This window comes from Leopardus geoffroyi, chromosome E3, assembly GCF_018350155.1.
Source record: "Leopardus geoffroyi isolate Oge1 chromosome E3, O.geoffroyi_Oge1_pat1.0, whole genome shotgun sequence".
Lineage (NCBI taxonomy): Eukaryota > Metazoa > Chordata > Mammalia > Carnivora > Felidae > Leopardus > Leopardus geoffroyi.
This window is the reverse complement of record NC_059340.1, coordinates 19,691,212-19,704,939: the sequence shown is the minus strand read 5'-3', so window position 1 is coordinate 19,704,939 and position 13,728 is coordinate 19,691,212. Positions and strand designations below refer to the sequence as shown.

At 55.5% G+C, this 13,728-nt stretch overlaps 1 protein-coding gene across 7 annotated transcripts in view; it reads right to left on the bottom strand.

Annotated features, from left to right (window-relative positions):
- GSG1L (GSG1 like) overlaps positions 1 to 13,728 on the bottom strand; it is a 203,993-nt gene that overhangs the window by 118,333 nt on the left and 71,932 nt on the right. For all 7 annotated transcript variants that reach the window (XM_045460202.1, XM_045460204.1, XM_045460196.1 and 4 more), the window contains exon 2: positions 13,398 to 13,445. In XM_045460202.1, coding sequence (XP_045316158.1) covers positions 13,398 to 13,445 — 48 coding nt within the window. The remainder of the gene's footprint in view (positions 1 to 13,397; positions 13,446 to 13,728) is intronic.

The following is a 13,728-nucleotide window of genomic DNA, read 5'->3' as shown; positions in this document are numbered from 1 at the left end:
AAAACATATTACGTGAGAAAAGCCAGACACAAAAGTCCTCACGTGACACGATGCCATTCATATGTGTCCAGACGTGGCAAATCTACAGAAAGCAGCCCACTGGTTGTCTAGGTCTGTGGGGTCTGGAGGATTGAGCAGGGGGGGGGAAAGGCTTAAAGAAACAAGGTTTGTCCTCAGGGTGATGGAAATATTCTAAAATTGACAGTGGCAATGGCTGCACGTTCCTGAATGTACTGAAAACCACTGAGCTGTACGTGTTTAAGTGGGCGAATTGCATGGTAAGTACTCATATCTCAACAAAGCTGTTACGGGAAAAAAAAAAAAATTAAAAGTTAATGAATCCAATCGACAGCCTGTGTCCTCGCCGCTGGAGACGGGCCAGGCAAAGGGGCACGAGTGCCGAGACCAACCAGACACCGGCTTTGGAGAAGCCACCTGTGCGTCCTCCCGTCTGCAGAGGCACCCCGTCACCGCCCCCCACGTCACGCCTCCATCAGCCTCTGGCAAAACGCGTGCCGAAAATCCGAAGCCCAAGAGGCCGGAGAGACTGCGGACAAGCAGGGGCCAGGGCATCCCAGCCAAGAGACGCCAGGCTTTTTAAACGCAACATGAGATTTCAGGCAAAAGCCTAAAGGAAACAAAGCCTGTAAGAGTCGGGCTGGCCCCGGGAATCCACACCAGGGCTGTGGGAGTCAGTTCCCGGGCAGCTAATCGGGGCAGAGGCTTCAGCCTTCTAGAACCTTCCTTTTGAGACGGCTTCTCTCTTGGGTTTGTAGTTCCTAGTGGCTTCGAGGCGTGGGGAAGGTTTCAGGGGGCTTGAACTCCTCTGCTCCCCAGGCTGGCAAAAGGCAGCACATTCAGGGGTTTCTGCGTTACATCCCAGGCCTTGGCGGGGCCTCCAGGGAGCCCGGCAGATGGCTGCAAATGATGAGGCTGGAGAAGCCAGCAGATGGGATGTGTGAGGAGCAGAGGGTGCCGGGAACAGGCGCAGCCGTGGGGCCCCTCGGCTGCTCCCTCCCTCCGCTCCACAGAGTCCCCGACAGCTGTGAGCCGGTGGGGCCGCCTGGCCGGCTCAGAACACACAGCAAAGCCAACCAAAGACTTTTCTGGGCCTCAGAGGCAGAAGAGGGGCCGGGAGGCACCAGGCAGAGCGGAAAGACCTGTGAGGCGTGGCAGCAGCAGCACGGGACTGAGGGATGCATCGCTTTGCTGTGTGACCCCGGGCAAGTAGCTCAACTTCTCTGAGTCTGCGTCCTTGGGTGTAAACCAGAAATCACAGCACCTACTCCAGAGAGCTGTCGAAAGAATTAAACGAAACAAGGGGTTGGGGAAGTGTGTAGCAGTCATGGGATCCCGGGATTTTTTCGAGAAAGGTTAGTCGAGTAGAAATACATGCAAATTGAGTTACTTTCCGAGTTAGCTTTCTTGCTGACTGAGCTGAGCTGGGGAGCTGGGGGAAAACACCACAGAACATTCAAGCTGCGTTGACCGGGCCAGACCCCGAGCCAACCAACCCCTGGCACAGATGATTCCATTTGATTCTCAGAAGAATCCCACAAAGGAGATGCTATTATCCCCATTTTGGGGATGAAGAAAGTGAGCCACCAAGAGGCTAAGTGGCATGCCCGAGGCCCCCAGCCAGTGAGGCAGAGTCAGGATTTGAATCCAGGGCCCACGCTCTGCATGAGCACTGCCCTCGGGAGCTCTGTGTTTAAATCCCAGCTCTGCCAGCACCGGGACCGGAAGCGAGTTTCTTAACCTGTCGGAGCCTCAGCTTTCTGTCCCGAAAGGGCGGGAAGCGGGGGGGGGGGAGGGGGGGGGTGATAGTAAGAATACCTACTTTGCGGGCCGATGAGAGGATCAAACGGTACGACATGCCTGGAAGGGACCGGTATGCAGCAGGCGCTCAATACGTGCTCACTGCGTCACCAGGGCTGGCCCCATTTCTCAAGAGTACTCAGTTGGTATGCTCACTATACTCAGTCCATGGCAGCCACGGAGAGCTTTTCCCTTGGGGCCTCAGTTTCCTCATCTGCAAAATGGAGCAGGTGAGATCAACTCCCTGGGCCCTTCCGACCTGGACGGTGTGTGCGTTGAGGCTTGGGCTCCCTTCTTGGAACAGGAGGTGCCACAACCAGGACGCAGAGGAAGGTGCATGTGGTGAGAGCGCCCTGGGGGATCACGAGTGACGTTCCCACGCGGTGCGATGGCTCTTTCTTCCTCCCCGGCCCCCGTCTGGCCAACACGTAACTCGTCCTTCTCTTTCATTAAGACCTCAGTCCTTCCCAGTCCCGACTCGTTTTAAGATCCTTTTCTATTTTGTTTGTTAATGTTTATTTATTTCTTGTGGGGGGAGGGGGAGAGCACAACCAGGGGAGGGGCAGAGAGGGGGGAGAGAGAGAATCCCAGGCAGGGTCTACGCGGTCAGCGCACAGCCAGGCGTGGGGCTCGAACTCACAAACCGTGAGCTCATGACGCGAGCTGAAATCGAGTTGGACTCTCAACCGGCTGAGACACCCAGGCGTCCCTCTTTTCTATTTTAATACCTCATCTTGAGGCAGTAAGTGGAACGGTGCCATTCAAGGACTGCGGCCCGCGGGCCCGGGTTCCCACCCCGCCCTGCTGACCCATATGGTCTTGGGTAAGATGACTCAATCTCTCTGGGCCTCAGTTTCCCCACCCATGACTCAGTGTACCAGCAACCCACACCACATCAAGCTGCTGGGGGCACCGCTGGGTCTGGCATGTTGGCAAAACGGAAAAAAATGGGCGAGGGGGGTATTATTATTATTTACTCTAAAGCATCTTGGAAGGAATAAACACTCACACTAAACTGTGAGTTGACAGATACCATTACTCGGGACGAGGCTTTAAAAAGTAGGCTTTCGGGGCGCCTGGGTGGCGCAGTCGGCTAAGCGTCCGCCTTCAGCCAGGTCACGATCTCGCGGTCCGTGAGTTCGAGCCCCGCGTCGGGCTCTGGGCTGATGGCTCAGAGCCTGGAGCCTGTTTCCGATTCTGTGTCTCCCTCTCTCTCTGCCCCTCCCCCGTTCATGCTCTGTCTCTCTCTGTCCCAAAAATAAATAAACGTTGAAAAAAAAAATTTAAAAAGTAGGCTTTCTAAATGAATCGGTGTAAAAAGAAATAGTGAATAATAATTTTTTTTTTGGGGGGGGGAGTACACAGCCCAAACTGGAAGGCAGGGAAAAATGAAAATGCTGCACCCATTGTTAGAAAACTTATTAAGAATCACTGTGCCTAAATTATACCAATGAAGTAATATCGATGAAAACAAGGAAACACGACAAAACAGAGTCACAAATCCCCAGCTCATACTAGGCAGAGTGGTTCAGTGTTGAGGTGTAGGTGTAAATTGCATGTTGAATGTTTTCCTTTAAGCTGGCCTATGGTATCCCTGGCCCCTACGTACAACCGTACGGGATGTGTACTGCCCAACCCCATGCCATTCGCGTAGACTCCGGTACGAACCGTGACTCCTAGACTCGCACAGTGAGTAACCTGCACAACCGAACGCGGTGAACCTGATTTGTAGCTGTATGTCTAACCTCATTTGAAGGAATCATCGTGGGTCTAAAGTGAAAAAAACGCTTTGCGGACGCAAAACCCGGGCTAAATAGAAGGGCCTTGTTGCAAATTCCATTCCGAGGAGGGGTCCAGGAAGAACCAGCCCATGGAAAGACTTTTCTGGGTTCTGGAAAGGAGCCAGCATCCTTCAAATTCTGCAGGCCCCGTGCAGCTCAGCAAACCCTATCCCCTTTCCCGCCCCGCCCCCCCCACACTGCTGAAAACCTCTGCTCAGACAGGCAAAAGGCTGGATTGAAGCGCCCAGGCTAATTTCTCACACCAAAGTACGATAAGACACGGAGGCATTTAGAAATTTAAATTACCACTGTTTACACTTAAGAGGGTCTTCTCACCATGGAGAAACTGTTTCCAATTACGAAACACGAAAGCTGGTCACCGTTTGGGGTTAATACGACGCTCTCTGAGAGAGTGAGCAGGCAAGACTACCCAGGCACCCAATTACCTAGAAAGATAATCTTGAATAATTGGAATGAGAGCAACTAAAGCAATTACTCGATGTTGTGATCTCCAGAAGCAGTCCTCCACCAGCCGTCGGGATGTAATCACCTTTAATAAGAGCGCGTAATTAGAGGAATCCAGAATTTCAGGACAGAAAGTGACAGATCCGCCACTTGAGAACGAGGGAGGTGAGAGGACCATTTGTGGTGCTGGTGTGGGAGGGACGGGATGGATGAGAATGGGTGGGTGGGGTGGCAGGGTGGGCAGGCTGCTGCTGCTGCTGAAAAGACCTCAGAAGCCTGGGGGGGTGGGGGGGTGAGCCTGACTCTAACCTAAATGTGCTGTGTGACCTCGAGCGAGGCATTTAACCTCTCTGGGCTCCACCTTCCTTCTTCCTTTCATCCCTCCAGTAACCGTGCGTTGTGCATCTGCCTCATGGGACTCTTACATACGCGCCACTCATTGTCCCAGGAATGACAGCCCCTGGGGCCCCTTACGCACCAGTCGTTCATCCTTCGGGACCCTCCCTGCTTGGCACCCCTCCCACACAGCCTACCCAGACTGTCATGAGCCCCTTCCACAGCCCTCTGGGCCCCCGGGTCCGCAGATGTGAGTCTCCTCCTCGTCGGTCCCCCACTAGAAGGCTCTGCAACAGCAGGGGCTGCGGGTGACACCCCCCCCCCACTGCCCGGGATCCTGGCACACAGCCGACCACCGGCCTGCGGCAAGGGGGACGAGGTCAATGTGGCCCGTCCCCGAACACGAGGCTGCGGCCTGCCCTGCCTCCGAGAACGGCACCCAGTGAGGCGGCCTGTGTTATGAGTTTATCGAGAATGGCCAGGAGAGAATCTCTTCCTTTAGGATTCCAGGGCTCTGCTGGCTCCACAGATGACCAGGGCCATTCAGATGATTGAGGAGTCCCCACCTCAGCCAAAGGGCTGCAAGAATGATCTCAATATTGTCTGGGAATGGCAGGTGAGAGGGAACAATGGACGTGTCAACCATCGGGGCTGGTCCCCTGTCTCTTTGTGTCCTGAAGTCTCTGCATCATGGGATGAAAGCATCTGACCTCTCCTTTTGCCAGGCCCCGGGGCCCCAGATAGGTACCCGGGAATTTGGAAGCAGGGAGCAGAAGTAATTGAGGCACTCTGGGGGCAGGGGAGGACTCTGCAGAGGCGGGACCTTTGGGCTGGCTTGTGACGGTTGACAGAGAGCTCCCTAGGCAGACAGAGCGAAAAGATCACCCGGGATTAACGCACAGGCCCGGGATGCGCCGGCCACCCGGCGTGCTGGGGCTGCAGCCAGCAGGCTGACCTGTGCAAAGCTCCGATGTCAGATCCCGGGCAGCTGTGACTGTTGGTTTGTCCCCTTCCTTCCCTGCCCAGCGTGTTCTGATCTATGCATGTTTCAGTTCTATGACATAAATCAATGAAATGCACTAAATAAATTAAGTGAGCAGCAGAATTGTAAATCGATTTCAGACGCAGAACAGAGAGGTCCGGGGAACCAACAAGAGACTATTATAGAAACTGAAGGGAGAAATGACTCAGGCAAGACTCAGGATTGTGGCCGTGGAGCCACCACATTGCTACATGTCCCTGAAATATGAAACAAATGAAACCTACAAGCCTTGGAGAATGTTTCACCAAAAAGCTGCCAGCTGGTGGCTGCCAGAAATCCCAGCTCGCTGGGAAACACGAGCAGGGACGACTGGGCAGCTCAGCCCAGGGGGGGTCAGGGGAGACCACAGACTCTTGAGTCAGGATCCAAGTTTCAAAACCCAAACGGGTCACCCAGGGTCTGTAACATGGACCTCCCTACCTTCCTTCGTTCGACAAACACGTACTAAACTCTTGCTGTGTGCCAACCCCTTCTGGCTGGGGCATGGGGGCCGTCAGAAGGACAAGACCCAGTGCCTGTCCTCCGGGAGTGTCCAGACTGATGGAGATGATCTCAATGCAGAATGACGGGTGTTCTTGGGACCAGTCACCGTGGGTATCTCTGGGTTCAGGGGTGGCTTGGCAGAAAACGTCATGTCTAAGCTAGGTTTTGAAGGATAAATAGAAGTTTTCCAAGGTCCACAGACCAAACGGAGGGAACAGCATATGCAAAGGCACAGAGGCCTGACAGATGGCGGAGAGCTCAAGGAAAGTGGATGCAAGTGGAAAGACAGGGCTGGAGCCCAGGGTCCATGTCAGAGACGGTAGGAAGTGGAGTAAGAAAGGCAGACCAGACCACAAAGGGCCATGGACACCATGTTGAAACATCCTGGGATATTTAAGTTTGAGAGCCAGGGAAAGGGTTCAAGCAGAACCCTGATACGGTCGGATTTTTCACTTCGGAAGGATAATTTAGAATTCAGTGTGGGAAACTGACGTTTTCTTGAAGCATCACATACAGACGGAAAAAGCACATCTATCGCAACTACACGGCTTGATGACTTCTCATAAACCAAACACGTCCGTGTAACTAGCACTCAGACCAAGAATCGGAACATCGCCAGCCGCTGGGGCCTTCCACACGTCCCCCATTCAGGCGTTGAGGGCAACCGCTGTCCTGACTTCCCACAGTCTAGACTCATCGTGCCCGTTTTCCAGTTTTACCTAAGTGGCATCGTCGTAGGAGGTATTCTCTCGACTCTGGCTTCTTCTGCGCAAACCCACGGTGTAGACTGTCCACTCCCCTTGCCAAATTGTGCTCCGCTGTGTGTGCTGATGGGGACTGAGGAAAAGCAGATAGGAGCTGAAGGGTGCAGGCTTGATGGCAACTATGGGTCACGGGAGGCTCCGTGTGGTCCTTCATTCATTCGCAGTGACAGCCCATCGACCTGTGAGGGACAGCTGCCAACTGGGGTGTAGGAACCGGGGGCATTCCCCACATGACACCGTGACAGGTGACTTGGGACAAATCCTTACCGGGGAATACCGTTAATTAGGTAAAGGGAGGAGAACCCCAACATCTTCCCGGGCTCTCTGCAGGGATCTGAGGCGGCAGAACATTATTCCTCCTGCCTTTTCCAGTGGAGGGTGGATTCTTTAGCCTCTGTCGGAGCCCCTCCCCGAAGTCTGCTAACCATTTTTAGCCCTCTCCCCACCCGTAGGGCAGAGACTTTTTTGCCTCATTCGTGTCTACACCGCCAGAGCTTAGCCTAGAGCTTGCCACGTAGTGGGTGCTCAGGAAATGTTGGTCACATGGAAGGGCGTGTGTGCAAATGACTGGCAGGCAGAGGCTGTTCAGTTGGCACCCGGCAAGGAAACCCACCCGAACATGTGGGTCCCTTTTGGAGAAATACATAAGTCACTTTGGGGTGACAACGACCGGGGGAGACTTTGACCTGCAAATCAATGAGTCTCACACACACACACACACACACACACACGCCCAGAAATCTGGCTGAGCCAATTCCAACACAACCATCCCCGAGGCTGGGGTCAGGCCCGGAGGTCCCCACGTGGGTAGCGTATTTCTTGCCTCGCTGATGTTGGCAGTGGCCGTGTGACTTGCTTTAGCCAATGGGATGTTGGCAGATACGATACCAGCAAAACTCGAAAACGTTTTTGTGCGGTTAGGCGCCTTGCGTTTCTGTCCCCTCTACCCGGCCCCCAGAAGGAACACACGTGGAACAGACGTGAGCCCAGACCACAACCTGGAACCAAGATAACCCCAACCATGGGAGCAAAAAGTAAATGCCGAATGCCCCTGCGCTCCAGGGCGGCTTGCTATCCAGCACGATGGTGGATGTGGCATGATTTCATGGTTTCTGAGTTCGAGCCCCACGTCCAACTCTGCGCTGACACCTTGGAGCCTGGAACCTGCTTTGGATTCTGTGTCTCCCACTCTCTCTGTCCCTCCCCTGCTCTCTCTCCCTCTCTCTCTCTCTCTCTCTCTTCCTCTCTCTCTCTCTCAAAGATAAACATAAAAATAAATAAATAAACCTTGAAACTTTTTTAAAAAAGAATTCTTATAATTTTCATACCAAGAGTATATACTGTTAAAATCAATGCTGATTTTTCATTCATTCAACAGGTTTTGTGAAGCACCTGTCAGCGCCAGGCTTCCCTCCTGGGCAGTGGGGACACAATGAGTCACAAAGGAGACAAAATCCCTGCCCTCGCGGGGCTGACCGTGTTAATCAGGCGAGCACTGAATACACTGCAGGCAGTGATAAGTGATGCAAAGGCTTCCCTGAAGCTGGGACATTCAAACCGAACCCTGAATGACGAGGAGGTACCAGCTGTGCAGAGAGCTGAGCGAACAGTGTTCTGGGAGCAGGGAATGACAAGTGCAAAGGTCCTGAGGCACACACTAGTTTGGCTGACTCAAGGAACAGTAAGGATCCGGGGGTGCTGGAGTGTGGTGACGGCAGGGGAGGGGAGAGCGCAGGAGACGAGCCCCAGAGGTACGGGGCCAGACCCCACACACCTTACAGGCTGTGATGCGAACGTGTGCTTTTTCTCTGAGTGTGACAGAAGCCAGGGGCGGGTTTTAAACAGGGACTCGCATGAGCTGACTTACGCGTTAAAAAAATCATTCTGGCACAAGTGAATCAGGGGGCAAACATGGAAGGAGGTAAGCAGTTAAGAGACTGTGGCAGGAATCCAGATGAAAAATGGATGTGGCTTAGGCTAGTATAAAACAAAAAGATATTTCCCATGTGAAGCACAAAACTAAAATGGTCAGGCACAAACTGAGAAAAACGCACGTCATGCTAAAAATACTGATGACAGACAAATAATTTTCCAGGGGACAGGGTCGGGAAGCAAGGGACCAGAGGGTACTGGAGAAAATGGCAAAGAGGGGGTGCCATTCGTGAAGGGCCTGGAAAGTGTGACTATGGTTTGCCAGGCGGAAGGAGGTCAAGAAAAGAAGGGGAGACCTAGTCTGAGGACACCCTGAACTTGGCTCAGAGGTCTTGGTGCAGGAGGAGCGGGGAGTATTACCCAGTACACACCCACGTTCACACATGCATGCAAACACGTATGCATCCCTGCGCATATACACACATATCCATGCATGCGTGCACATTCACACGTGGACACACACTGTGCATCTATGCACACGTGCACACAACATCCATACATTGATGTACATGTGCACACGCATCCATGCACGCTCACACACCATGCATCTATGCACCTGCACACACGTGTGCACACACATCCACGCACGCTCACACATAAACACATGCTGTGCAGCTATGCACATCCATGCACGCTCACACACCATGCATCTATGCACCTGCACACACGTGTGCACACACATCCACGCACGCTCACACATAAACACATGCTGTGCAGCTATGCACATCCATGCACGCTCACACATACCCACACACCGTGCATCTACGCACATGCATGTGCACACATGCACACACACCCATGTGCCTGTGCACATGCGCGCACATCCATGCACACACACGTGCACACACATCCGTGCATGCTCACACACGAACACACCCCATGCCTCTATGCACGTGCACAGTCTCACCTATGCACACATTTACATACCCCCATCCTCACACGCGCTCACCCACCAGCATGAAAGCACACCCGTGAGACACCCGTGCACACGCTCTCACAGCGGTACCTGCTCACGCATACACACACCGAGCCTTGACCACACACACACACACACACACACATTCACTCACTCGCTCGCAGAGTCTTGGAAGGCCTGGCGCACTTAAGAGCCAAAGGGCTCAGGTTCAAACCCAGCGTCCTAACTGTATGACCTTGGGCGAGTCGATTCACTCTCTATGCCTCCGTTTCCTCACCTGTAAAATGAGGGTTAGAACGAGTCCCTGCGTGTAACGTTCTCAGAACACTGCCTGGCACGTGGTAGTGAAAGCCAGTCCGTGTGAGCGTCGTGGTCATTACCGAATCCGGCAGGCCAGAAGGGAAGTCCCAGAGGGGGCGGGCGCGGGGACAAGAAGCCAGGAGACGCGTGTGCTTGGGGGCGAGAACACACCCGGGCTCCAACACCCGCCCCGGACTCCCCGCGTGGCCCCGACCCAGCGCTCCGTCTCCGCAGCTCGGGGACCTCATCCGTGACACGGACAGTCACCGTGGGAGGTGGGCACAGGGACGGACCCGTGAGCGTCACGTTCCCGCAGGGCTCTCGGGGGGGGGGGGGGGGGGCGGGGAGGGGGGCCAGGCTGAGGGGGGGGGGGCTCGGGGAGAGGGCACAGCAGCTGCGCGACAAACCCCGCCGATCTGAGGGGACAGCTGACACGCCTGAGAGGCCGGGAGGGCGCGAAAATCGTTCTGCAGCTTGGCGGCAAAGCCAGCCCACTCAGCCTCCTTATAAACATTTTTATATGCGCCGCCAGAAGGTCCTTGACGTGGCCGCCAAGCCCTGAAGGGAAAATCACGAGGCCGGGAAAACACAAAGATACAATCTCCCCGGGGCCCTCGGTCCTCGTAAAAGAAGCAGGAACAAAGGTCGACTGCTTCCAGGAGGAGGCGTGAACGACCCGACCCGCCCGCCGCCGGAAGCGGACACGCACGCACGTGTACCCGCTCCACAATGCTCACACAGGCACACACACACACACACACACGTGCATGGTCACACTTGGACACGCATATGCACATGCTTCCATGCACACACATGTGTGCACACTCCACACATGCTCACATGTGCACACACTCATGCATGCTCACACTTAGACACACATATGCACATGCTCACATGGACACTCACACGTGCACACACACATCCGTGCATGCTCCCACTTGGACACGTGTGTGTGTTCACACACACACATGTATGTACTCACACGCTCACACGTGCACACACGTGCGTGTTCACACTTGGACACGCATATGCACATGGACACACATGTGTATGCGCTCCACACATGCTCACGCGTGCACACACACGTGCTCACGCTTAGACATACATATGCACATGCTCACACGGACACTCACACGTGCACACACATACCCGTGTATGCTCATATGCACATGCTCACATGGACACACGCGTGTATGCACTCCACACGTGCCCACGCGTGCACACACCCTTAGACACACAAGCGCATGCCCTTTCACACGCACACGCTCAGCCACCGGCGCGCGTGCGTGTCCACACAGGAGACACACGTGTGCAATACTCACGGGAGCACCTGATCGCACACGCACACGCACGCTTACGTGCGCGCACGCGGGCCGCGCTTCCCGGAAGCCAGATGCGGAGCACAGTTGAGCCCGGAGCTCCCAGGCCTCGGGGGGATCACTGGCTGGGCGTTCTCTAGGGCCGCCCCCCCGGGGCCGGGCTCGCAAGATGCCACAGCACAGGGGGGCCCGAAGCGTGGGCTCTGCCCCACGCGAGATGCGAGACGTAGGCGGCTTCATGCCTCTAAGGCTCCGATTCCTCACCCGTCAAGTGGGGCGAGTCTGTCAGCGCCCCCCAAGGTTGCGGGGAGGCTTCTTGGTTAACGCCTGGGAAGCACCGCTCGGTGAACGTCCGCCCCGTATTACCCAGTAGTATTCCTGGCGCTTCTGGACCTCAGTTTCAACTTTTTTTGGTTAAGTTTACTTATTTGAAAGAGAGGGAGAGCACAAGCGGGGAGGGGGGGGCAGAGAGAGAGGGAGAAAGAGAGAGAGACAGCATGACAGGGTTCATGGTGTCAGCGCAGAGCCCGACGTGGGGTTCGATCCCACCAATCGAGAGATTATGACCTGAGGCTTATTGGAGGCTTAACCGGCTGAACCACCCAGGTGCCCCTCCTGACCTCGGTTTAGAAGCTGGGGCCCGGTTGCTCAGCTCAGAACTTCAGGGGTGGCCACGAGTAGCGGCCACATAGGGCACAGTCGCTGGGAAAGCCAAGGAGGACATGGAGGAGGAAGTGCCCCCTGCCAAAAGGCTGCTGGGCGGGGGCGTCTGGGCCTCTTCCTGGGCCTGAGAGTCCCTGTCTCATGAGCTGCCACTTGGTTGAAGGTCTTCAAGGGGACGGTGTCTGTGAGACAGGAACATTAGCAGCCTCCGTGACATAGTTCCCCCTCACCCACTCCCTCTCTGCCATCAGCAGGGATGGGTCAGAGACGGACCCTCCAGTCCCCGAACCTCCGGACGCTGCAGGGCCACCAGCCCCACCAGCAAGAGGCACGAGTGGCCGCAAGCCCCGGACAGGCACACCGAGATCCCCCTTGTTGGGACAGTTTCTAGCACTGGACTTCTGCCTCAGTTTCCCCACCCTGACTCCCAGAACCAGAGCCCTCTCCTCATCTCTAGGCTGTCTTGAAGACACCTGCACACCTCCCCTCTCCTGGCAGCCGTCCTCCTTGGGCAGGGGTGGGGAGGTGGCCGCACCCCTACGTCCCTTCGGCAGCGAACCGTCCAGCATCCACTCTCCTGCTCTTCCATAATAACAAAACCCCTGACTTCGCTGAGCACATGGTTGCCGGGATAGCGATCTCATTTCCCAGCTTCCTTTGCAGCTGAGTCTGGCCCTGGGATCATGTTCTGGCCAAGGACACATGAGCAGGTGCTGCGGGCAGCTTCTAGAAACCTTGGAATTGACCAGCAAGCTTTGCCCTTCCTCCTTTGCGCCCTTCTAAGTGGCTTCCCAGAAGGCAGGTGTGACCGCTGGAGCACCAGCCGCCATCTGAGACCATGAGGACAAAGGCACAGAGATGATGGAGAAGGGCAGCAAGGTTCCGGATCCTGAGAGCTTCGTGGGGCAGAGCCTCCCTGGATTGCCTACTTCCAAACTTTTATAAAAGCAACCACATTTGTCCTTTAAAGCCAGCTACTGTGGATCACCATTCCTGTGGCTAAACTTAATCCTGACTGCTGTGCTCACCCCACAGGATGGCCAGCCCCTGACCATCCTACCAGAGCATCACCGGGGGGCAGAATCTCTGTTCGTGGGCCCCACACACCAGGGAGTCATCTCTGCACAGTGACTGGGGCCTCCCCACGCCTGTTGAGATGACAGACACAGGGCATCTGGCTTCCTGCCCCCGAGGTCAAATCCTGCGCTCAAGGCAGTGCCCCCAACACCGGTCTAGCCTGACCCCAACTTCTGCACACCCGTCCTACCTCCCCGAAGTCCTGCTGTGCCCTGGAAGGATGGAAGCGTAATGACTCTCAGGGCCACCCCGTTTGCAGAGGGGAGTGGTGCGGCGGTGGGGGGGGGGGGTGGGGACAGGATGATCCCCCACCTGCTTCTGTCCCCGTCCCAACAGCTTAAGAAACTCAGAGCTGCAGGATTCAGGCTCCTCTGGGGAGCCGTCGCCCATGAGCGCGGCAGGAAAAGCTCTCATGGGGCTTTGGAAAGCCACCTGGGCAGGAAGCGTCTCTGCAGGGCACTTGGCTCACACACCTGAGACCTGAGCGGGGGCCACACTTACCCTTCTCCGATGCTGGGGCCAGGTCAATGAAGCTGCGACATGTTTCACCTTCGAAAAGAAAAGAAGGGTTTTCAGAATGTGAGAGGCAGCGTGGGCTTCAGGCTTTCGCCTCTCCCCTTCCCTGAGCCCTGTCGCCGAGTGGGCGTGGCACCCGAGCGTCTCTAACCTTTATTCCCGGAAAGTCAGTGTCCCCAAGGAATGTTGGCTGCCAACTCAGCTGAACAGCCCCGGGGAGGCCGCCTCCGCTCTCACCTCCTGATCCAACCCATCCAGCCCAGTCGCTGGCACCTGCTCCGAGCCCTCAGTCCCCCTCCATGGCCTCAACCCCATC